General features: G+C 33.8%; 8 protein-coding genes and 1 long non-coding RNA gene across 11 annotated transcripts; 3 read left to right on the top strand and 6 right to left on the bottom strand.

Moving 5' to 3' along the window:
- The first annotated feature begins 226 nt into the window (after window positions 1-226).
- On the top strand, window positions 227-1,427 carry LOC132786232 (iron-sulfur cluster assembly scaffold protein IscU). Its single transcript, XM_060792713.1, has 3 exons — window positions 227-413; window positions 621-1,089; window positions 1,163-1,427. The coding sequence occupies exons 1-2, from the start codon at window positions 327-329 to the stop codon at window positions 996-998; spliced, it is 465 nt and encodes a 154-aa protein (XP_060648696.1). The 5' UTR covers window positions 227-326; the 3' UTR covers window positions 999-1,089; window positions 1,163-1,427.
- Window positions 1,415-2,484, bottom strand: LOC132786234 (vasotab-TY3). Its single transcript, XM_060792716.1, has 3 exons — window positions 2,344-2,484; window positions 1,590-1,787; window positions 1,415-1,533 (listed from the first exon to the last, which is right to left on the bottom strand). The coding sequence occupies exons 1-3, from the start codon at window positions 2,369-2,371 to the stop codon at window positions 1,475-1,477; spliced, it is 285 nt and encodes a 94-aa protein (XP_060648699.1). The 5' UTR covers window positions 2,372-2,484; the 3' UTR covers window positions 1,415-1,474.
- A 1,725-nt stretch (window positions 2,485-4,209) lies between these two features.
- LOC132786340 (protein PFF0380w-like) lies at window positions 4,210-6,173 on the top strand. 2 transcript variants are annotated; one of them, XR_009632434.1, is made up of 3 exons: window positions 4,210-5,028; window positions 5,110-5,649; window positions 5,725-6,173. XR_009632434.1 is itself a non-coding variant. In XM_060792848.1 (2 exons), the coding sequence occupies exons 1-2, from the start codon at window positions 4,389-4,391 to the stop codon at window positions 5,334-5,336; spliced, it is 867 nt and encodes a 288-aa protein (XP_060648831.1). In that variant the 5' UTR covers window positions 4,210-4,388; the 3' UTR covers window positions 5,337-6,173. The 2 variants fall into 2 exon arrangements, 1 of the variants encoding a protein (XP_060648831.1); XM_060792848.1 differs by having other exon boundaries at window positions 5,110-6,173.
- A 684-nt stretch (window positions 6,174-6,857) lies between these two features.
- LOC132785077 (putative mitogen-activated protein kinase kinase kinase 7-like) lies at window positions 6,858-8,899 on the bottom strand. 2 transcript variants are annotated; one of them, XR_009632300.1, is made up of 8 exons: window positions 8,584-8,899; window positions 8,354-8,530; window positions 8,147-8,285; window positions 7,896-8,092; window positions 7,534-7,837; window positions 7,312-7,479; window positions 7,060-7,198; window positions 6,858-7,009 (listed from the first exon to the last, which is right to left on the bottom strand). XR_009632300.1 is itself a non-coding variant. In XM_060791061.1 (4 exons), exons 1-4 carry the CDS (start codon window positions 8,599-8,601, stop codon window positions 8,016-8,018), a joined length of 417 nt encoding a protein of 138 aa, XP_060647044.1. In that variant the 5' UTR covers window positions 8,602-8,893; the 3' UTR covers window positions 7,904-8,015. The 2 variants fall into 2 exon arrangements, 1 of the variants encoding a protein (XP_060647044.1); XM_060791061.1 differs by lacking the exons at window positions 6,858-7,009; window positions 7,060-7,198; window positions 7,312-7,479; window positions 7,534-7,837 and having other exon boundaries at window positions 7,904-8,092; window positions 8,348-8,530; window positions 8,584-8,893.
- Window positions 8,900-9,266: 367 nt separating this feature from the next.
- On the bottom strand, window positions 9,267-9,809 carry LOC132785078 (uncharacterized). The gene is made up of 3 exons (XR_009632301.1): window positions 9,662-9,809; window positions 9,427-9,594; window positions 9,267-9,354 (listed from the first exon to the last, which is right to left on the bottom strand). It is a non-coding gene; the product is annotated as an uncharacterized LOC132785078 (long non-coding RNA).
- Window positions 9,810-14,234: 4,425 nt separating this feature from the next.
- On the bottom strand, window positions 14,235-15,248 carry LOC132783982 (putative mitogen-activated protein kinase kinase kinase 7-like). Its single transcript, XM_060789321.1, has 4 exons — window positions 14,950-15,248; window positions 14,743-14,881; window positions 14,485-14,681; window positions 14,235-14,429 (listed from the first exon to the last, which is right to left on the bottom strand). Exons 1-4 carry the CDS (start codon window positions 15,121-15,123, stop codon window positions 14,235-14,237), a joined length of 705 nt encoding a protein of 234 aa, XP_060645304.1. The 5' UTR covers window positions 15,124-15,248.
- A 2,365-nt stretch (window positions 15,249-17,613) lies between these two features.
- LOC132783988 (mitogen-activated protein kinase kinase kinase 7-like) lies at window positions 17,614-18,655 on the bottom strand. The gene is made up of 4 exons (XM_060789328.1): window positions 18,322-18,655; window positions 18,092-18,268; window positions 17,878-18,016; window positions 17,614-17,816 (listed from the first exon to the last, which is right to left on the bottom strand). Exons 1-4 carry the CDS (start codon window positions 18,337-18,339, stop codon window positions 17,614-17,616), a joined length of 537 nt encoding a protein of 178 aa, XP_060645311.1. The 5' UTR covers window positions 18,340-18,655.
- Window positions 18,656-21,296: 2,641 nt separating this feature from the next.
- Window positions 21,297-22,397, bottom strand: LOC132785826 (S-formylglutathione hydrolase). The gene is made up of 2 exons (XM_060792113.1): window positions 22,289-22,397; window positions 21,297-22,231 (listed from the first exon to the last, which is right to left on the bottom strand). Exon 2 carries the CDS (start codon window positions 22,229-22,231, stop codon window positions 21,374-21,376), a length of 858 nt encoding a protein of 285 aa, XP_060648096.1. The 5' UTR covers window positions 22,289-22,397; the 3' UTR covers window positions 21,297-21,373.
- A 502-nt stretch (window positions 22,398-22,899) lies between these two features.
- On the top strand, window positions 22,900-24,268 carry LOC132785825 (E3 ubiquitin-protein ligase RNF113A). Its single transcript, XM_060792112.1, has 3 exons — window positions 22,900-23,109; window positions 23,164-23,887; window positions 23,951-24,268. Exons 1-3 carry the CDS (start codon window positions 22,995-22,997, stop codon window positions 24,192-24,194), a joined length of 1,083 nt encoding a protein of 360 aa, XP_060648095.1. The 5' UTR covers window positions 22,900-22,994; the 3' UTR covers window positions 24,195-24,268.
- Window positions 24,269-24,839: the final 571 nt, after the last annotated feature.

Below are 24,839 nucleotides of genomic sequence, written 5' to 3' on the forward strand. Positions count from 1 at the left end.
AACTACGCAGTACGCGGTATGCAGTGTGACCAATAATAAAATGTTTGTCAGGTTATCATAGGTGTAAGGCGCTTTTAAGAATGAAAAGTCTGCTATTATTTGAAAATATAACTAAATAATTGTTAAAAATGCATCATATTATTTGTCTGTGATGAAACATCGTTCGCCTGCTATAAAAAATCGATAAATCGATAATTGTCCATCTCTAGTATTCATGTGTTGATTCGGCTCTCCATATCGTGTTGTTATTTCACAACAATTCAGTCAGTTCAGTTGATATCAGATCTAAATCATTTTTTTGCGATAAATACATATTGTTGGTGAAAATGTCTTTGATCCGTCAATCCTCCCGATTGCTGACTGCACAGCTGCGTCGAGTACAGAGCGTGCCATGCGCTATGTACCATGAAAATGTAAGTGGAAATTGTACTATTTACTATAGCACCGCGAAAGTTCTTTCGTAATATCTTTCGTGCTATTGTATACTATATACATATGTACACATGTATGTATGCTTACATTGTCTCTTGGGTTGATGGCAAAACGATTAAAGATAACAATTACGTGCCGACAAGTGAAAAGTGTCAATTACTAGTTTTGTTTTCGTATTTCCATTGCAGGTTGTTGAGCACTATGAGAATCCGCGCAACGTGGGATCGCTAGACAAGAAGGACGTGAGCGTTGGGACGGGACTCGTTGGCGCTCCGGCATGTGGTGATGTGATGAAATTGCAGATCAAAGTGGACGAGAATGGCAAGATCATCGATGCCAAGTTCAAAACATTCGGCTGTGGTTCGGCAATCGCCAGTAGCTCGCTGGCCACCGAATGGGTTAAGGGAAAGTCCATCGATGAAGCTGGCAAATTGAAGAATACGGACATTGCTAAGGAGCTGCGTTTGCCTCCTGTAAAGCTGCACTGCTCGATGCTGGCTGAGGATGCCATCAAGGCTGCTTTGGCTGACTATAAGGTCAAGCAGCAGAAGAAGGAATCGAATTAAATCGAATTATATTGAACATTGATAACAACTATTAATCTATAATGTGTATGAACAAATAAACTGTTCTACTATATTATATTATTGTTTATATGTAAGTATGAAGTCTAATTGCGATACTGTCCATCAAAAGCTCTCTAATCTCTTTCAATTGTCTCGCCTTTCAGTTAGACGCTTGCGATTTATGACCAGTGAGTGAGCGAAGTATGTTTGGAATATAGAACCATGATGTGGATTTGCTGGAACTGATCTTAACTGAGCGATGTATGAATGTGAATGATGTGTGTATGGACTGTCTGCGTTTTGGGGGAGTTAAAGAGCTGGCTTAGAGCCACATTAAATTTGAAGTTGTCGAGTGCAAATTTAAGCTTGTAGAATATTATTATATATGTATACATTATGAATAAAACTGTTTCCGATTTTCAAAGAGAATAGTACTTTTATTTGAATGCATAATAATAATTCATTTGGTCATTAGATTAGGAGAGACGCACACTCACGCCGCCACCGCACTCGCCCTTGGACTTGATTTCGAATGCTGCAATTAAAATGAATTTAATAAAGTTTGTATATTGTGCATAGTCAGATTCTTACGATCGTCGGCGTGCTGACAGTTGTAGTTGTCCATGACGCACTTGCTGCCGAAGCTAATCAATCGCTCCTTGCTGCTGTTCTTGGCCTTGGCGCAAACAGGTTCGTAGGTGTCTCCGCAGGATCTGTTACAGGCATTGGTTGCCGGCTTCTTGGTGTCCTTGGCGGGATTGGCCAGGACGAACGCCAACAAGCAGAGTGCTATTTAAATATACAGAATTTGTAATGAGTAAAATAATCGCAAGTTAATTATCAACATAGACAAACACATACATAAATATACATATACATATACATATATGTTTGCCTTTGTTTTCACTCTTATACGACACACTCATCAATTCATAATCTTGTTAGAGAGGTCAGTTTGCAGTGAACTACGCGAGGTGTTTTTTAAAATTCCAATTAAATGTAATATAGTAATAAATGCATTGTGCATTTGCACAAAAATGTAAAACTTCAATAATAGAAAAAAAAAAATTATACAAATATTATATATCGGTTTCATAGTCTATAAATTTACATTTTATACTACAAACTTTAATTATTTTTCTCTCCAAATTTAATATAAATTATATTTTTAATGTTAGTTTGTTTACATTCGATTTTTGTTTAAATAAGTACTAAGTAATTTCCAAAAATTTAAAATGTTTATCGACATAATCAGACATAATCAAACATTTTTGTTAAATTACTTCTCCCACTTTACAGTATATTTCAACATATGTATGCAATATAATATATAAAACCAAATTACCAAGGAAAGTAAACAGAGCGAAACGCATTTTATTCCTCGAATTCACGATCAACACAACACAACAAATTTTAAGCAAAACCGGCTTTGCCACGAGTTAGAATTGAACTGAATTCTAGACTGTGAGATTTATCACCTTTATATACATGTCAAGCTCACAAATGGAACAATAGCTGACAAGGCACACACACAGATACAATTGCTACACATACAATATGTGAAAGTATAGGTACTATGTATTTGCTTCGAAACTGATGGGAATCACTCATCCCACACACTTTAATTTGTGTGTATTATAAAAGTGGACAAACATGAAGTGCATTCTCACTAGTATTGGTAGCTACAAATTATAATGACGGGGACAACGACTGCGACTGAAACTTCTGAATGGAGGGAGGCCAGTTAATGGAACTGGGAATAGGCGGCGTTTGAGCGACACGCGTCTAGTTCTGTCATTTAGTTTAAAGCGGTTACCCCGACATTTTGGCCCCTCTTCTGGGAATAGGTACAATAAATAATATACTTTTTTAGTATGTATGTGGGACCCACATTGTGGGTGTATCATATGTAGTATACTTAGGATGATATAATTGCCAATTACAAATTAAATATTACATAAAATGCAAAGGCGTTCGATTTTATTGACAATTTATTCTCAAATTTGTTACAATTGAAAAAAAGTCTACTATACAAAATTATATATGTATTAATATGAATTGGATTTGGAATGAATTTGAATATTACTATATTTATAGGGAATTTGCATGCCAAATCTAGATTCAACCAATTTACTCACATTTGCATGGTTATCATGTGTACAAAACGGGAATCTGCCCCTTGAATCCAGTTCACGTGACACCATTTAAGCTCAACGTCCCTAGGCTTCCATTTAATGGACTTGTTTATCAAAATTGAGCCAGCAGAGATTGACAGACTCAAAGATATCCTGTGCAATGTATAAAAATATTTAAATTTTATATATAAAATTTAATTGTGAATAATGTCTACCTTTGATCCAGTAATGATCGAGTTGTTTTCAATTCGTTTAAAATCCTCTGTACATGGAAATAGTGGATACCTCCAGTTGAAATAACCTTGCAGTCATCTTGCATACGTGATATGTACTATCATTAAAAAAAAAATGTACCATGGTAGAGGCTGATGTCACGCCGCTCGTTAGATTTACATTTATAAACATACAAATGTATTTTATTAGTGCTTAAGATGTGTATCACAACACATCTTAGTTTTTATAATAGAAAAATAAAAGCTTCCGCAGCCCTCAGTCATATTAGACATCAGACTATTAAAATTCGTCAAACAAACTCAACATTTTTTTTTAAATTACTAAAACTGAGTTATTCTATTACTTGACATACATATCATCATTACTTTCAATAAGTAAAACCTATTAAATAATTGTATGATGCAAATATAATGTCAATCGAAAAAGTATTTTTTTTTCAAATAACGAACTGTTAAAGTATCTGATATTTAAATTACACATTCGTTAATCGATTTTTCGAACTGCTATAGAATCTGACATTTAAATGCTTCTATGGGGAGAAAAAGAGACATGACTTCTTCTGTTCATTAAATACATTTCCTAAAGGTACAAAACTACTGTAATACCCTTCTATCATATGGATAGCGAATATTAAAAGTAATCTATAAATATTGTGGATTGACATTAACCGCCACACTCAAAATGCGGCTAAATCTAGCCTGAAATGGTTAGAGTGAAGCTTTTTATAGTACAAAGTGTATCGGCTCCAACACTTCACAGAGAGACCGTATGTGTTTGCTATAAAAAACCATGTACGGTATTTTTACAGTTATCGAGGCGGTCACATTGCCTAGCAAATTTGTTTCACTGCGTCATTTTTTCACAAACGTTTGACAATATAATTTCACAATAAAGCAAAAGAGTAATTTGAAATCGTAAAGTAATTATTTTAAATACATAAAAGGTAAAGTACAAGGTTATCGAGACATTGAGCACATATTAGTAAACATTTTACCTGCTTGCAAAATACGAAAAAACCAAAATGGAGGAATATAATAAATTGGTGGCTCAATACGATTACCAATACCAATGCAAAACGAATGTTGATGTAAGCAGTAGCTCCGCCAGCGACAGCAGCGACAGTGAGTCAGAAAACAACATAGCCTCTGGACTAGTCGAGCTCAACAAAAGTATCAAGGGCAGGAGCAGCAAAGACAGCAACAACAACCCAGACAATGTAAGTGGAAAGCGAAAGCGGAACAGCGGAACTGGAACACAACGATTACCAACAAGGCGTCCGGATCCAAACGTATACAACAGAAATGCTTTGTTGGCGCGAGAGAATCGTCGCAAAAAGAAAGCGTACATGGAAGCAGTCGAAAAGGAATTGGACGAAACACGCAACAAAAACAGATGGTTGCTTAAGGCGCTGAAAAAGCAGTTCAAAATAACACAAAAGCTAAAGATGGAGTGCGATTACTTGAAAACTAGTGCGACAACCCACAAACCAAACAAGATGTCCAGATGCTTTATAAGCGATATTCCAACAGCATATAATCATCGTTCCGTCTCGCCAGACGGCTCATTAATTTCAACAAATTCCAACAGTAGCGGCAACAGCAACAACAATGAGAACCAGATGGACAGTGAATTCATAGCAGATATACTGAATGTCGACAATGGTAGTGTAGCTGATCAGCAATATATTCAAAATGAGACGCCTTCAAGTTCATGGAATGATTTTATTGATAATTTATTAACAGACTATCAGCCAACGCCCGAGTATGAGAACGAGAATGCAGCCAACTATCTGGACCAGAGCTTTGTTGGTCTTGCAGATCTGGAGGCGCCGCTGGAAACCCCCTGCTTTTTAAATAAGGTTGTCAGTCCAATCTGGGAGTGGAGTGCAAGTTGCACGCCGCCTTCGCAGTTGCTCCAGGATGACAATTTCTTGGACTTTGATGACACCGCACGCATTGCAAGTCTTTAGATGTATTACCGTTTTTTTTTTTGGTCGTCTTAAGTATTTGTTAATTTAGTATCATACAAATTTTAAGGTGTCGAGAATCTCGACAATTTTATTTTGTGAATCGATATAATTCTTTCCATGTTCACAAATTTTGGATTCAATTAGTATATTGCCTTATAGAGGAACTTATGATAGAACGCCACGCTCACTGAAGAGGACATTTCCTTTCGACGTTTGAACGCTGTTCCATAATTGCAGGCCTGCGTTTTGGAGGCGCGTTGGATTCATATATTATTTTTAGTTGGTATCCAGCTTGAGTCAATCAAATTGCAAGGTGGGTTTCCTCGAACGATCGCGGTTGCAAATGAGTTCCAAGTGAGACTATGATGATTTTGTCCCATTTTTTCAGTTGCGGCCAACAAAATAAATTCTTTCTTCGGAAGCACTCCAAAATGGAAGCAGACGATGATGCATTGAAGGCGTCACAGTCAAGTGTATAAAATACAATTGAGTTCAGGCGTTTAAAATTTTGTTGTTAAAAAAAATAGAAAGAGTTTACTAATATATTTGGCTTCTGAAATGTTTCAGCTATTTTCGAATCAAGCATTTGATGTAACACATTGCATTGATTCAGTGGAGAGTGAGGAGGCTTCGAACTCCGGTATGTACTTCTATCATAACTTCTGAAAAGGCATCTATCGTATTTTAATTATCATATTTATATATATATATATATATATATATGTCTCTATTTGTATAACATTGGAAAGAATAATCGATATTATTTCATATCTATGCATTTGTTATAAAACTCCAAAATAAAAAAATAATTGCACAATATTTGTGTTTAAAATAAAAGTTACTTCGTTTTATTTATGTTGCAATGGAAAATTTAAATGTTTCTTGAATGAGATTATGAATACATTTTCTGAGATACCAAAAAAGAATTTTTAACAAATTGTATTTCGTTCAGTTCATTTTTTATCAGCGGCATTGATACAATGCGACAATATTGTCATGTGCTAAATTTTGAAGTTAGTGGAATTCTTTTGGTACATCGATTTCCTATTGTATATATTCTATTATATGGTTTCTTTTGTATTGAAGAAGATTTACAAATCTTGATTTCAGTTCCCATCTAAAAATGACGGTCTGTTTATTTGTCCGTATGCCCACCTAGATGTCAGCGACTATAAGAGATAGGGATATAATTTTTTTTTACAGTATTTGTTATTTTTGCTCAAAGATATAGTTTGCCTCAAATTTGTGCCAGCCGAAAAATTTTTGATACTGTACCCTTCTTACTTGTTTAATGTTGCAAATATCGTCAGAAAAAAATTTCCATCGGTAAAAGATTAAAAAGTAATCTTTGGGTCATAGCTTGAATATTTAATGATGTGTTTGACACTAAAATATCATTACCAATTAAAACATAAAATAACAATTCAATTGATACATGTATCATGTTTTGTCTAAAGACTTGTACTTTACGTAATTATAAAATTTTGCAAAAGGTTGCATATATATAATTATATACAAATATATATTAAAATACTCAGTATTCTTGAAAAAATTAACAAGTCGATCTGTAGTAGGTCGAATTTTTGGATCGCGATTCCAGCATTTTTCTATAAATCACTTTATACGATTGGAATATTTGAAAATGTTCAATTCATTTATATTCGGGCGATCACCTGAAAAATTACGAAATTAAACAGATGTCTGCAAATTTTTTAAGTCTTACCATTAATAATTTTACGTTGTAAATCTAATGGATTTATATTTATAAATTCTTCGAACGGTTTCTTCCTGGACAACACTTCCCAAAAAATAACGCCAAAACTAAATACGTCACTCATTTGCGTATGTTTGTTGATAGGATTCTATGTTAATAAAGAAATAAAATATGTATTTGTTTCACTTATTTTTTTTCAATTAGATAAATATCTGAGCAAACTTCTGGTGCCACTAAATAAACAAAAATATTTGTACTTACACATAGTTCTGGAGCCATATACCTAATGTTTTCCGTATTGCTTTTTGAAAGTTTTTTCACAGTTCCAACGTAACGTATTTTCAATGTATCATAATTATTCATTAGCAATAAGTTATGCGTAGTAAGATTTCGGTGAACTATATTTTTGCAATGCAAGAATTCTATACCCTACAAAATAATGAGTCATTTAAAATATGTATCTTTTAAAAGCACTAGACATACCGTGGCACATTGCAGCATCCAATCCAGCATCTTCTTGAATGAAACGTTTTCATCCGAATAATGCAAGAAGTAAAGAAAACCTATTGTCAGGAGTCTTCGATACTCCGTATAATGCGATAATATTCCGATGGATACATTTTTTTATAATCTGTATTTCTCGAAATACATTTTTGGCAAATATAATATTTTCCGTTATTGAATCATCATTATGATCTTGAATTATTTTTACAGCAATTGATTTTTCATCCGCATCGGGAAGCTTCCAAATTGCTTTGTGGACAACTCCTGAGTTTCCACGTCCAATCTATAAATTTTAATCAGCGTTAGAAGCAAATCTGTTTGGATTACTTGCGATTTCTTACAAATTTACCAAGCTGAACCTCTTCTAAGTTTACAATTCCGCTATCTAGAAGACAAATAGGAAATATAGGGAGAAGAGCACACAATTCTTTCATTGTCGGCCGGTTTTTTGGAAGACGATCTCAGCACTTCTGAATTATTAATTCAATGTAACCGGAGCCATCATTAATATTTGCATCACTTATTTTCGGTCGAAACCCTAGAGCAGCAAGAATTAAGAACTTCTGGACGTGTTTTTTTTTATTATTCTTACCATCAATAATTTTTTTTATGATAACCACCGAAGGCACATTTTTATATTCGTAAAATGGCTTCTTCCTAGATAATACTTCCCAAAAAGTTATTCCAAAGCTAAACACATCACACATTTTATTGTATTTCCCATTTTCGTTCTGCGAAAATAAAATAAACTAAATAAACATAAAGTGTTCGCTTAATACAAAGATATACTTGCATTTACACAAACTTCAGGAGCCATATAACAAACTGATTCCATTAAATCACTACTGTAATTTGCAAATGCTTTCACTCTTCCAAAGTCACTAATTTTCAATGTACGATATTCATTAAAAAGTAACAAGTTTTTCGTCTTAAGATCCCGATGAATTGTATTATTTTTATGCAAGAACTCCAAACCCTACAAGATAATGAGACAGGGAAAATATGGAAAATATAGGACATTAGACATACCGTGGCACATTGCAGCATCCAATCAAGCTTCACGTTGAATGAAACTTCCTTGAGTGAGTGATGCAAAAAATCATAGAGTGATCCACAATCTGTGTACTCAAGGAGTAAGCAAATGTTGTTGCTCGAATCTTTTGAGGCTCCATATAATGTGACAATATTCCGATGAATACATTTTCTTAGATTCTGAATTTCCTTATAAACATCTTTTTCAAATTGCACTATGTTCTCTACTGAATTTTGACTCCTGTTTTGAATTATTTTCACAGCAACTGATCTGTTTTCCGCACCGAGAAGTTTCCAGATTGCTTTATGGATAATACCATAACTGCCATCTCCAATCTATAAATCAACATCATTAGAAATTTTACTTGTTGGACTGTCAGTATATTCTTACAAGTTCCCCTAGTTGAATCTCTTTGAAGTCTACGTTAGTATTAGCTAGTAGATTCATAGGAAGAAGAACACAAATTTCTTGCATCGTTGGCCGGTTTTCAGGAACTTGATCCCAGCACTTTTCAATTATATGTCCAATGCAACCAGACTCATCATGAATATTGGCATCATTTATATTCGGACGAAGACCTAGAGCGATAATAGATTAAAAATTCTGAAATTTATAGTTTACCTATTCTTACCATGATAAATTTTATTTAGGATAGCTAACATATGCATGCCTTTAAGTCCGTAAAATGGCTTCTTCCTAGACATTACTTCCCAAAAAATGATTCCCAAGTTAAATACATCGCATTTATTGGAACGGTCATTTTCGGTCTATGCAAGTAAATTAAACTCGACAAAATAAACGTGTTCTCCAAATACAAATACAGAAATACATGTACTTACAAATATTTCTGGAGCTGAATAACCAATTTTCCCCACAAGTTCAGAGTTTATATTTGTGCTTTTACTATATCCACATATTTTCAGTACACGAAATTTATTGAAAAGCAACAAGTTGTGTGTCTTAAGATCCAGAAGAATTCTTTGGTTTCTGTGTAAATACTCCACACCCTACACAATAATGAGACATTTGAAATACATACATATGTTATGTATGTTTTGAAAGCATTAGACATACCTTGGCACATTGCAGCAAACAATCAAGCTTCGTGTCAAATGTAACGTCGACATCAGAATGATGCAAGAAATTGTAGAGTGTTCCACAGTCTGCGAAGTCAAGAATTAAGCATATGTTGTCGCTGAAATCTTTTGAGACCCCATATAATGGGACTATATTCGGATGAATGAAATTTTTTTTGTTTTTGGAGATTTCGAATGATATTCTCTTCAAAATATCCGTTTCTAGTTTTTACAGCTGCTTCTTTTTCTTATCCATCAGTTCGCCTTATTCCTTTATGTACGTCTCGAAAGGTGCCACGACTAACCTTGAAATATAAATGTAAGTTTAAAAAGAAAATCCCAATAATTGGTTGTTTATGTAAGAAAATATCTTACCAAATCACATAACATTATTTCTTTGTAGTTCTCATTAATGTGTATGTCGTCCATAATTCAATAACAAAAATTGACTAAATCAAACTTCAATTGTCGTTGATTCAGAGGAATTGCTCATTTCTGGTAAGTTTGATAAGAAGTTGTTATCTTTAAACTGCAAAACTTACCACATTATTAGTTTTGCTTAATACAATTGTATAGATTGCAGTTTAGTATCCTTTGCGTATTTCTGTTCATGTCATACAAGCTTAAAAGTGCTATTAAAATTCTCAACACAAATAATCATACTACTGTGGGCAAAAAGTAGTAATTAGTAGTTAATAATTTTAAAATTCTTTATTTATTCGGCCAAATCTATTTCGTCCCCCTTAAAGTAAGCTCCCCCGGCCACAATACACTTTCGCAAACGTTTTTTCCAATCCTCGAAATAGTTGTTAAAGTACCCTTAAATGCGCGTAGCGATTCTCGTTTAATGTCTTCAATTGACTCAAAACGGTTGGTTGAATTTTTGGCAAAAAAAAACTCACTAAGAATCAATGCAGTATGCGACGGTGCATTATAGTGATGCAAAAACCAACAGTTGTTGATCCATAATTTTGGTCTTTTTAGACGAATTGCTTCACGCAAACGACGCATTACGTTCAAATAATAGTCCTTATTAACAGTTGGGCCGGATGGAAGGAATTCATAGTGCGCGACACCACGAAAATCGAAAAAAACTGTCATCATGACCTTGATTTTTGAACGACTTTGACGTGCACTTTCTTGACCCTCCTTGAAGTCTTTGTACCACTGTTAAACAGTTTGTTGTGACATGGTAGAATAACCGAAGGCCTTTTGCAACATTTTGGAACAAAATTTAATGGAACTTCTTTGTTGAATAATTTCACTCATTGTAAAAATTGCCGAATGCACTTTTTGTACTTCAGAAGAACAAGCATATATTAAAGACTAATGATTATTTTGATGTGATATTTGGCATAGAAGTTACTGACAATCTTGCCAACCTAGAAACAAAATATTTTGACGAATGGATTTCCGCACGAAATATAAATTACTACTTACTACTTTTTGCCCACAGTAGTATATAGATAAATTGTAAAAAACGCATTTTGCTAAAATTACAAGTAAGCCAAATTGATAATTGGCGAGTTCTTCATTTTGGTTTCTTAATATATCTTCTTCGGAATGAACTTTTACATGCTTAAGACTTTTAAAAACTTCATAAAAATATTTGAAGCAAGTAAGATGGCTACAGTTGAGAGTGGGCAAGGATATAACTTAAAAGCTATATTTCATTTATCAATGTACTTTATGGTCAACCAAGGCAATTAAGCTGTAGCTGAAAATCATGAAGCAAATCTTTTGTTTATGGATTTTTCTCAGAATTCCCTTTGCTTAATGCATCGAACTCTTTACCCAACAACTTTTCTGTCTATGAACATGCCCATCTTGTATTTGAATTGAATTTTCCAATTGCTTTACAAAACATTTTGATAAATTAATTACGATTACAATGAAACTTCTGCACTTTTTTCAAGCTTCAGACTTAGGATATGGGTAAATGTCGCGTGCGACCACCTTTATAGGTAAAAAAAAATAAACTAAAACAATTTTAGAAATTACTGAAGGTAATTCTTAAAGCTTTGGCTTAACACTATTTTTAGAGCTAAGATTGATTTTAGAAACTTGTTCGGTTTTACGATAAAATATATAAATTCGTTAATTTTTTGGTTTTGAGTACGAATTTGTTAATTTTTGCAATTATCAAAACAGAAAACAAAACAGAAAGAAAATTGCAAAGCCATTCTTAGGGTAACCTTTTCTTATTTTTAAAATTGTTTCAGGTTATTTTTTTTTGTTCACTGAAAAGATTGTCGCACGCGACATCCGTCAGAGAATTACCCATATCCTATTCTAATCATGTAAATTAAAAATTCTGATCATTAAAAACAAAAGTTGCTGCTCTGAAAGCTATTAAATGTGCTAAAGTCAAAGCTGGTTGGGTTGAGATATTGTCGTGTGTCAAACTCACCCTGAGGACCAAACATCAGCATTGGGTGTTTGTATGTTGTTGTCACTGAAGCCAAGCTTGTTGGTTACCATTACGCTTCAAGGTTGACCTTGGTGTTGTAACTAAATAGAGCATCTCAACAAAATGACTATGCATAGCAGAATGTGCCCTGCTTCAACAGATTGACTGCCTAAGTTCTCTAGTCCACCCAAACTGAAAAGGACAGATCTGCCCTAAAAGATAAATACTATTCAACACTAAAAAAGGTAATTCAATAAAAACAAAAAAGGCATATATTTTTCTGAAAACTATACATACATTCTGGTACATAATTTGTATTGTATGAATCTATGTTCATTGTTTTTGCTATAATCATTGTTTTTGCTATAATTTTACATAAGGCAAATTTTAGATTAATTATTGTAAGAAACTTTTCATAAAGGTACATAGTCGTTGGTCGATCTACTGGACTTTCCTTCCAGCAACGTTTAATAATTTCTTTAATAGAGTTAAAAAGATTAGAATAATCTTCGTGAATCAAATAATTGATATTCGGACGAGCACCTGGAGCCATACAAAATGAAAAAGATAAGTTTATTTATATTTTAATGGAAATAACTCTTACCCTTAATAATTTCCATTCGGATATTCAAAGGTTCCATCCCTTCAAAGTTTTCAAACTGTTTTTTTCTAGCCATTACTTCCCACAAAATTATGCCAAAGCTATACACTCGAGACTTTTCTGTGAATTTGTTGTTTACGATCTTTGTGAAAAAAAAACAAATATAATTAAGATTTGATGGTTTTTCATATTGATATATACCTACAAAAACTTCTGGTGCGGTGTAAAAAAGTGATTCAATGCTTCTCAAATTGGATTCAACAATTCCCATCACTGAACCAAAATCGCATATTTTCAATGTTTGATGAATATCAAACAATAAGTTCTGTGTTTTAAGATCCTGGTGTACTACATTTTCTCTACGCAAATACTCCAAACCCTACAAAGAATGTGTTACAATGAGAAATATAAAGTACATTATGTTAAACATACCCTGGCGCATTGCAACATCCAATTGAGCTTATCGGGAAGCAAAACCTTTCTATTAGTAGCATGAAACAAATTATAGAGTGATCCACATTCCGCATTCGAGAAATACCAAATATCCAAACAATATTTTCATGATTTAAAGCTTTCACCTTGTGGATTTCTCTCAAAATATCCAATCGATTTTCTTGATTGCATGAAATACATTTCGCAGCCACTTTTATAAATTTAGCTGACCAAAATCCTGACCAAACACAACCATATATACCATTTGCCACCTGTAAATGTAATCAGAACTGGTAATTGATTTGTTTTGAATACCACTTTTTTCGTACAACATTGTTTAGTTCCATATTTTCAAAATTTATGTCAACATAAAACTCCGTCTCTTCGAGAAAATTCACAAGTTATTTTATACTCGGTCGATTTGCTGGGTTTTGACTCCAACACTCTTCTATTATTCGCTTTATACTATCAATTTGTTCAGAATCTTTTATTTCGTTTATATTCGGACGAACACCTGAAACATTAAGAAATTTACAAGAATGTAAATATCTGGACGTTTTTGTTAAGTCTTACCATCAATGATTATACTTTCTAATGAAATACATTTATATTCATCAAACGGCTTCTTTCTCGACATTACTTCCCAAAAAATAATACCAAAGTTAAAAATATCACACTTTTCATTGTATTTTCCACTAGGGTTCTATATATAGTAAGTAAACAAAACCCAATAAATACAATTTGCTTTTTATAAAAAACCACCAATTGAACTTACGCAAACTTCTGGAGCCATATAAGAAAGTGTTCCCACCAATTTGGTGTGCATTGTTGCAAGTTCTTTTACTGTACCAAAATCTCGAATTTTCAATGTACGATAATTATTGAAAAGAAACAAGTTCTGTGTCTTAAGATTTCGATGAATTATATTTTTGCTATGTAAGTACTCAAGACCCTGAAAAAAATGTAAGTGAAAGAAAATATAAATAAAACAAAACATACCTTAGCACATTGTCGCAGCCAATCAATTTGTTTGTAGAAGTTAGGAACAAAATTCATAATATGCAAGAAATTGTAAACTGATCCACACTCGAATACTCAGCAACTACACAAAGGTTGTTGTTGGGATCTTTACAGATCCCATATAATGTGATTATATTTTTGTATATCCTGAATTTCTCGAAGGATCTCCACTGAGTATTTAATTTTTTTTGTTATTGAATCTTCACTACGTCCGTGCAACATTTTTAGGGCAACTAATTTCTCTTCATCTTGGGAGGGTTTCCAATTTGCTCTGTGGACAACACCATAGCTTCCAGATCCAATCTGTAAAATACATCCATCACAAACTTATCTGCTGAGCTTCAATGCATTTTCTTACAATTTCAACTAGTAGAATGTCGTCGAAGTTTACGATTTTGCATTTTAGAGGAAAAAAAAGATAAATTGGGAGAAGATCACAAAGTTCTTTGATCAGCGGTCTATTTTCTGGAACGTTATCCCAGCAGTTTTCAATTATTGGTCCAATGTAATCGAGCTTATCGCAAAAAATCGCATCATTTATATTTGGCCGAGCACCTGGAGCATTAAGAAATTAAAATTTCTGATTAGATTAATATAATAGATTAATCGTTCTTACCATTCACAACTTTTTGTTGGATTGCAAATATATTGATGTCGTTAAGTTCGTAAAATGGCTTCTTTCTTGACATTACTTCCCAAAGAATTATTCCAAAACTAAATATATCACACTTTTCTGTGTATTTGCCTTTTGAGATCTATATATTTAAAAAAAAATAAATAACAACACTCTCTTTCAAAAGTGCACTGATATACTTGGACTTACACAAACTTCTGGAGCCATATAAGAAATTGTCCCCACAAGTTCGGTATTCAATGTAGCCAATTCTTTTACTGTACCAAAATCGCATATTTTCAATTTACAGTATTTATTGAAAAGTAACAAATTCTGCGTCTTCAGATCCCGGTGAACTATGTTTATGCTATTCAAGTATTCCATACCCTACACAAAATGTGAGAAAATTGCGAATTCTAACATATGTAATACATATGCGAATTCTAACGATCATTAACATATGTACATACCTTGGCACATTGCAGCATCCAACTAAGCTTCTCCTTGAATGATACATCATCCCACAGTCCGCGTACTCAAATATTAGGTAAATGTAGTTAGTGTCTTTAGATACTCCATATAGTGAGATAATATTCGGATGGATTCATTTTTGAGGTTTTGTATTTCTCGAGAGATATTCTTTTCCAAGGCACCGTCCTTAGAATGATTAATAATAATTTTCACATCAATTTCTGATTCTTGAGCATCAGTTCGCCAAACTCCCTTGTGTACAACGCCATAGCTACCTTGACCAATCTTTAACAAAATATGTGCACACTTAGAAATACAACATCTAAATTTGTTCTTGTCTATATTCTTACTATTTTTAACAATGTTATATCATCGAAGTTAACGTTAACGCCTATGTGATCCATAATTGAGCATCGCGAACTTACTTAAATTGCAATTCTACAACTGCCGTTTATTCAGACTAAAACCTCAAATCTAAAACTGCCGTTGACTCAGATATTTATATTGCTCATTATTAACAGCATTGATTAGCATTTTTATCGCTACCTAATATTTTAATATCGAGTAGTGTTGTCAAATTTCCTTAAAGCAATTAATAAAACTAGGGTACAGTGCTCGACCCAAGCCGAAAACTTATAATAATTCAATTAGTAGGTATTCCTAGATTCTATTGTGTAAACGATGTTTTTTTTTTATTTGCAGTATAAAAAAGGGTGTAGTCAAAATCTAAATTAACATTTATGTATATGAATACAACAATGTATTAGGGTATAAAATAAGATATTTAGGTGTACAACCTAGATGGATCTGACTATCATCTCACGGACATATAAGGTACATAAATATACTTTATAGTTTCTTTACTATTTTATAAAAACCTGTATAGCGGATACAAAAATCGAATTCACAATGTAAATGTTTTGCCTAATTAAATTGTATAGATTGCAATTTAGTATCCCTTGCGTATTTCAGTTCATTTCGTAACCAGCTTGAAATTAAAACTTGCTATTAAAATTATCAACAGAAATACACACATACAGATAATTCGTAAAAAACACATTTCGCCTAAAATTATAAGCAAGCAAAATTGATAATTGGCGAGTTCTTTATTTTGGTTTCTTAATATATCTTCTTCGGAATGAACTTTTACATGCTTAAGACTTTTACAAACTTCATAAAAATATTTGAAGCAAGTAAGATGGCTACAGTTGAGAGTGGGCAAGGATATAAACTAAAAGCTAAATTTAACTTATCGATGTACTTTATGGTCAACCAAGGCAATAAAGCTGCAGCTGATTAAAGAAATTCTTTTGCATCGGCAAAAACTCCTACTTAGAGGCTTTTTGCTGAAAATATATATTTAGTATATTTATTTTGGTGAAATATTAATTTTCTATATTTTAAAATTAATACCGCACTGTTTTGCTTTTATTCGAAATGTGTAGCGGATATCTCACTTTCATACTTGCTTATTCGCATTATGCATCAAAAGGCTGAAAGTCATGAAGCAAATCTTTTGTTTATGGATTTTTCTCAGAATTCCCTTTGCTTAATGCATCGAACTCTTTACACAACAACTTTTATGTCTAGGAATTTTACCATACATTTTGACAAATTAATTACGATTACAATGCACTTTTTACTTCTGCACTTTTTTTTCAAGTTTAAGACTGAAGATATTCTATTCTAATCATTAAAATTAAAAACTATTTGCAGCAGAAGTGGCTGCTCTGAAAGCTATTAAAGGTGCTAAAGTCGAAATTGGTTGGGTTGAGATATTGTCGTGTGTCAAACTCACCCTGAGGACCAAACATCAACACTTGGTGTTTGTATGTTGTTGTTACTGAAGCCAAGCTTGTTGGTTACCATTACGCTTCAAGGTTGATCTTGGTGTTGTAACTAAATAGACCATTTCAACAAAATGACTATGAATAACAGAATTTACCCTGTTTCTTTTGGCAACAGATTGACTGCTTAAGTTCTCTAGTTTTGGACAAATGCGATAAAAATAGCTAAGGAGAGTACGATCTGGATGAGTTGGTGTTACACCAGTTTTCAATGTTTTTCTTAACTGGTATCATAAATTATTGTATAATGCTTTTGGAGTTGAAGATAACAGTGAAGTAGTCGAGTGCCTAATTCCGTGTGTGTTTTAAAGCTATGGAAAAGCAGCCTCAGCAATGTTCTGTGTTAACCTTCTATTGCAAAAATTGTTAATAATGCTAATAATAAACTATATTTTCGTCGAAGAAATGAGCGTTAGTCCGAAGCCAAAAAGGACAGATATGTCCTAAAAGACAAATAGGCAACAATAAGAAGGTAATTCAATAGAAATAAATACGGCATATATTTTTGTGAAAACTATATACATATCAATTCTGGTACATTGTTTTTGCTATAATTTTACATTAAGCAACATTTTTTGGTACTTTTACATTCGAAGATCATATAATATTGTACAAAATCCTGAAACTTTTCACATAGGTAAATAGTCGTTGGTCGATCTACTGGACTTTCCTTCCAGCAACGTTTAATAATTTCTTTAATAAAATTAAAAAGAATAGTATAATCTTCGTGAATCAAATAATTGACATCCGGACGAGCACCTGGACCCATACAAAATTAAAAAGGTAAGTTCATTTATATTTTAATGGAAATAACTCTTACCCTTAATAATTTCCATTCGGATATTCAAAGGTTCCATCCCTTCAAAGTTTTCAAACGGTTTTTTTCTAGCCATTACTTCCCACAAAATTATGCCAAAGCTATACACTCGAGACTTTTCTGTGAATTTGTTGTTTTCGATCTTTGTGAAAAAAAAAAGAAATATACATACTTAATTAAGATTTTTGGTTTTTCATGTTGATATATGTATACCTACATAAATTTCTGGTGCGGTGTAAAAAAGTGATTCAATGCTTCTCAAATTGGATTCATCAATTCCCATCACAAAACCAAAATCACATATTTTCAATATCTGATATTTATTAAAAAGCAATAAGTTCTTTGTTTTAAGATCCTGGTGTACTACATTTTCTCTACGCAAATACTCCAAACCCTACAAAGAATGTGTTACAATGAGAAATATAAAGTACATTATGTTAAACATACCCTGGCGCATTGCAACATCCAATTGAGCTTATCGGGAAGCAAAACCTTTCTATTAGTAGTATGCAACAAATTGTAGAGTGATCCACATTCCGCATTCGAGAAATACCAAATATCCAAACAATATTTTCATGATTTAAAGCTTTCAGCTTGTGGATTTCTCTCAAAATATCCAATCGATTTTCTTGATTGCATGAAATACATTTCGCAGCCACTTTTATAAATTTAGCTGACCAAAATCCTGACCAAACACAACCATATATACCATTTGCCACCTGTAAATGTAATCAGAATTAGTAATTGATTTGTTTTGAATACCACTTTTTTCGTACAACATTGCTTAGTTCCATATTTTCAAAATTGATGTAAATATAAAATTCAGTCTCTTCGAGAAAATTCACAAGTTTTTTTATACTCGGTCTATTTGCTGGATTTTGACTCCAACACTTTTGTACTATTCGCTTTATACTGTCAATTTTTTTTAGAAGCTTTTATTTCGTTTATATTCGGTCGAACACCTGAAACATTAAGAGCTTTATAAGAATGTCTGGACGTTTGTGTTAAGTCTTACCATCAATGATTTTACTTTCCAATGAAATACCTTTATATTCATGAAACGGCTTCTTTCTCGACATCCCAAAAAATAATACCAAAGTTAAAAATATCACACTTTTCATTGTATTTTCCACTAGGGTTCTATATATAGTAAGTAAACAAAACCCAATAAATACAATTTGCTTTTTATAAAAAACCACCAATTGAACTTACGCAAACTTCTGGAGCCATATAAGAAAGTGTTCCCACCAATTTGGTGTGCATTGTTGCAAGTTCTTTTACTGTACCAAAATCTCGAATTTTCAATGTACGATAATTATTGAAAAGAAACAAGTTCTGTGTCTTAAGATTCCGGTGAATTATATTTTTGCTATGTAAGTACTCAAGACCCTGAAAAAAATGTACGTGAAAGAAAATAAAAATAAAACAAAACATACCTTAGCACATTGTCGCAGCCAATCGATTTGTTTGTAAGAGTGAAGAAAAAAATGCACAATATGCAAGAAATTGTAGTCTGATCCACACTCCGAATACTCAGCAACTAAACATAGGTTGTTGTGGGGATCTTTACAGACTCCATATAATGGTATTATATTCGGATGAACACATTTTTGTATATCCTGAATATCTCGAAGGATCTCCACTGAGTATTTAATCTTTTTTGTTATTGAATCTTTACTACGTCCGCGCAATATTTTGAGGGTAACTTATTTCTCTTCATCATGGGGGGGGTTTCCAACTTGCTTTGAGAACAAAAGTATAGCTTCCAAATCCAATCTGTAAAAGACAGCCATCACAAACTTATCTGCTGAGCTTCAATAAATTTTCTTACAATTTTAACAAGTTGAATGTCGTCGAAGTTTACGATCTTGCATTTTAGAGGAAAAATACGATAAATTTGGAGAAGATCACACAGTTCTTTGATCATCGGTCTATTTTCTGGAACGATATCCCAGCAGTTTTCAATTATTGGTCCAATGTAATCGAGCTTATCGCAAAAAATCACGTCATTTATTTTTGGCCGAGCACCTGGAGCATTAAGAAATAAAAATTTCTGAGACTTATAGATTAATTGTTCTTACCATTAATAATTTTGTTTTGGATTGCTAATATATTCATGTCGTTAAGTTCGTAAAATGGCTTCTTTCTTGACATTACTTCCCAAAGAATTATTCCAAAACTAAATATATCACACTTTTCTGTGTATTTGCCTATTGAGATCTATATAATTAAAAGAAATTAAATAACAAGATACTATTTCAAAAGTACAGCGATATATTTGGACACAAACTTCTGGAGCCATATACGAAACTGTCCCCACAAGTTCGGTATTCAATGTAGCCAATTCTTTTACTGTACCAAAATCACATATTTTCAATTTACGGTATTCCCGGTGAACTATGTTTATGCTATGCAAGTATTCCATACCCTACACATGTGAGAAAATTGCGAATTCTAACGATCATTAACATATGTACATACCTTTGTACATTGCAGCATCCAACTAAGCTTCTCCTTGAATGATACATTCCTTTTAGTATTATGCAAAAAATTGAAGAGTGACCCACAGTCCGCGTACTCAAATATTAGGTAAATGTAGTTAGTGTCTTTAGATACTCCATATAGTGAGATAATATTCGGATGGATGCATTTTTGAGGTTTTGTATTTCTCGAGAGATATTCTTTTCCAAGGCACCGTCCTTAGAATGATTAATAATAATTTTCACAGCAATTTCTGATTCTTGAGCATCAGTTCGCCAAACTCCCTTGCGTACAACGCCATAGCTACCTTGACCAATCTTTAACAAAATATGTGCACACTTAGAAATACAACATCTAAATTTGTTCTTGTCTATATTCTTACTATTTTTAACAATGTTATATCATCGAAGTTAACGTTAACGCCTATGTGATCCATAATTGAGCATCGCGAACTTACTTAAATTGCAATTCTACAACTGCCGTTTATTCAGACTAAAACCTCAAATCTAAAACTGCCGTTGACTCAGATATTTATATTGCTCATTGTTAACAGCATTGATTAATAATTCTTATCGCTACCCAATATTTTAATATCGAGTAGTGTTGTCAAATTTCCTTAAAGCAATTAATAAAACTAGGGTACAGACCTCGACTGTGTGATACCCAAACCAAAAACTTCTAACAATTTAATTGTTATTATGTATTCCTAAATGCTATTGTCTAAATTCTTTCGTTGTTTTTTATTTGCACTAGTAGAGGCTAAAATCTAAAAAACCATTTATGTAGATATATAAATGTACATGTATTCTTATACATGTACAGATATTTAGGTGTACAACCTAGATGGATCTGACTATCAGCTCACGGACACATATGGTACATAAATATACTATATAGTTTCTTTACTCTTTTTATAAAAGCGTATATAGCGGACACAAAAATCGAATTGACAATGTGCAAATTTTATTCGCGCATATTAATGATATAGCAGAAACAAATCAATATTTAAAGTTTTAATTTAAGCCTTCAAGAGCTTGGCGTGATAAGCAATATGTTCGGCCACAAATGTAGCTATATAGAAGTAGCTATGATCGTAGCCATCACGTTGCTTAAAGATGGTCTGAATGTGATCATTAGGAGCAGCTGCAGCTAATAGTTTCTCAGGCTGTAGTTGCTTGCCGGTTAGAAAGTTGTCCGCCGATCCCTGATCGATAAATAGCTCTTGTGGAGTACTCGCATATTTTGACACCAAACTGGTTGCATCCCATTGTTCCCAGTCCGTGGTGTTGGCGCCTAGGTAACCGTTGAAAGCCTTCTGACCCCATGGACATTCTGAGGGATTTGCGATGGGGGCAAATGCCGAGACAGATTGATATAGACCCGGATTCTTCAAAGCACAAATTAAGGCACCATGTCCGCCCATGCTATGACCAAAAATTCCTTGTTTGCCAGCCAAAGTTAGGAAATTGGCTTTGATTATTGCCGGCAATTCTTGCGTAACGTAGCTGTACATTTTGTAGTGCTTCGACCAGGGTGCTTCAGTTGCATCCACATAAAAGCCGGCACCACTGCCAAAATCATAGGCATCGTCCTGCCCAGGGATATCGATGCCACGCGGCGACGTATCGGGATTCACAACGATGAGACCGTGTTTCGCTGCAGTCGCTTGGAAGCCGCTTTTCTGTATGAAATTCTCGTGGGTGCATGTAAGACCGCTGAGGAAGTAGAGCACCGGACATTCGACTTTATCTTCGACGGCTGCCGGTGGCAAATAGACGGCAAAGGTCATGTCGCAGTCCAAGACATTGGAACGATGCTTGTAGACACGCTGCTCGCCTTCGAAGGATTTTGTGGTGGACACCAGTTCCAGAGTCATCTATAAGTAAATGAAATATTATATGTTGGCATAAGTTCAACAACTATTAATGATTACCTTGATTAAAATTTATTTTAAATGAAGTTAGTATGTCCCAGACAGTGTGACCGCAAGCTTGATTTGCAAATATACCAATTCACAATGTCAAAAGTATACCAACTGAAATTGTAGTTGCTTTTCGTTTAATTTATTTTATTTATTGTGTTTTTTATATTATATACTTATTACTATTCACAGAAACGACAAGAATGAAGTGTGAGTGTTAAATTTCTACACATTTATTAAATATTAAATACCATGTAATTAGTTAAGTTTATTTCTACCCTCAATATTATATTGTGTTAAGTTTAAATTAATAAGTTTAGTTTTTAAATCTATGTGTTGAAATCTGAATGAATTAAGTTGATTATTTATTTATATTTTATTTTATTAAATATTATCATTATAATAATTCACGCTCATTTCTGCAACTCTACAATTGTTAACCAATTAAAATTAAATGGTTTGAGCGTAAATTTAAATAAAACTCTCTTTATAAGATTTTTTATAACTTTAAACATTATCAAATCAAATAAGTCTTAAATAAAAATTCGAGTGGCCACTTAATTTTGCCATCCCTGAAATACGTTCTCCCTGCTCATTAGTGCTGTTAAATACTGTTGTAGGGTCACCTGCAACACTAAATTTTTGTAAACCATATGATAAACCGGCAAGAGTTCTGTGACGGTGTTAATTGAATTGTTTATTGATAATACAACGCACAATGGAGGAAGATGAAGCGCCAACGACTTCAGCATTTGGCTTCAAGAAGCGCAATATTAACCGAGGAGCTGCTATGCGAAGGAAAAAAGCCAGCAGTAGCAGCAGTAATGAATCAAGTAAGCAGAGAATTGGCGCCAAATAAGCGAATTTCTAATACGAACTATTTACAGCTAAAAACAGCGACGATGAACAACAGAATAAATTAAGTGCCTTGGCGCGTGCCGAAAATCGTCGAAAGCGCACAAATCCCAACTTCCAAAGCACTAAAAGTCTGGCCAAGCGAAAAACAGTCGTCGATTCATCGGACAGCGAAAAAGATGCGAGTGAAGAGAGAAGTGATTTTGGCGTGGCGTATAAATCGAAGCGGGAGGCGTTGCCGAATGGGCCACAAGATCAAGGCGCCACGTCGGTGAATGAAATAGACACGGCAATGGACCGCGATGCACAGTCGATACATGCGCGATCCATTAAAATAAATGAAGAGCTGGAGGGCAAAGCGGACGATAAGATCTATCGGGGGATCAATAACTATGCGCAGTACTACAAGAAGACCGACAAGGTAGCGGGCAACGCCAGCTCGGGCATGGTGAGAAGTGGACCCATCCGGGCGCCGGCCCATCTGCGTGCTACGGTACGCTGGGATTATCAGCCGGATATCTGCAAGGACTTCAAGGAGACGGGCTACTGTGGATTTGGCGATAGCTGCAAATTCCTGCACGATCGCAGCGATTACAAGGCGGGCTGGCAGCTGGAAATGGATCACGAGGCACAGAAACGCGGCGACAACGATTCGGATGGTGATGAGCACAAATATGAGATTCACTCGGATGAGGAAACGTTGCCATTCAGATGCTACATTTGTCGCGAAAGCTTTGTTAATCCTGTCGTCACGAAGTGAGTAGTTTTAGGTTTAAATCTAAAGTTGCATATGCTAAAGAATTTTTATTTAAATTCCAGGTGCAAGCATTACTTTTGCGAGAAATGTGCGCTGGCGCAATACAAAAAATCGCAACGTTGCATTATTTGCTCACAACAAACGAATGGAATATTCAATCCTGCAAAGGAGCTGATAGCACGGTTAAAAACCGCACCCATGGGATCATCTGATGAGGAACATGAGCCGAATGATGACAATCCAAAGCAGGAAAATAATTCAGAACAAGATGTTCATGAGATTTCTTCCAATAGCGATAGTGATTGATTTTGTAAGCTTTAGTTTAACTGTATTTTTTCAACAGTTCTAAAATGAAGCAAGAAAGTTTTTGATACAAACACTAACACATGAAAATATATATCAAATAGAAGTGATGCTTAAAAAATATGTTAGATGCAAGTATATTAAGCATAAACTGATGATTGAGATGGTGAAAATTGTCCGAGAAAATATAAGGTACGAAACATAAAACAAGTTCTTGAATAGTGTTAGTGATGGACTTTGTAATTATTGATAAACCAAGAATCTGCAGTTAAACTGTATGTTTTGAACAGTTCTAAAATGATTTAAATCAGTTGAAATAATAATAGTTCGAAGCGCTTGCTAAAAATATTGTAATGAGACAGCGATAGTGGAAATTTTTTCAGTTTTATAAAGAAAGATAAGATTTGTGAATAAAAAATTGTTACATCAAAATATATGGAGCATGTGGGTGGTAGTGATTGGTGTAGTAAGCCCCTACAAAGTTTGTCAGCAGTTCAATGAAACATAGAGTGTTATGTATTAAGCTTATTCTTATGCCTTAGATGGTGATAATTCGAACGAGTGCCAACTCTTTAATATGGGACAATAAAGCGCTACGTCGGTGTTCAAGTGTCTTGATAATCGTTACAAATTTATTCAAAGTTTCAT

Source organism: Drosophila nasuta, chromosome 2R, assembly GCF_023558535.2.
Source record: "Drosophila nasuta strain 15112-1781.00 chromosome 2R, ASM2355853v1, whole genome shotgun sequence".
In the NCBI taxonomy this organism is placed as follows: domain Eukaryota; kingdom Metazoa; phylum Arthropoda; class Insecta; order Diptera; family Drosophilidae; genus Drosophila; species Drosophila nasuta.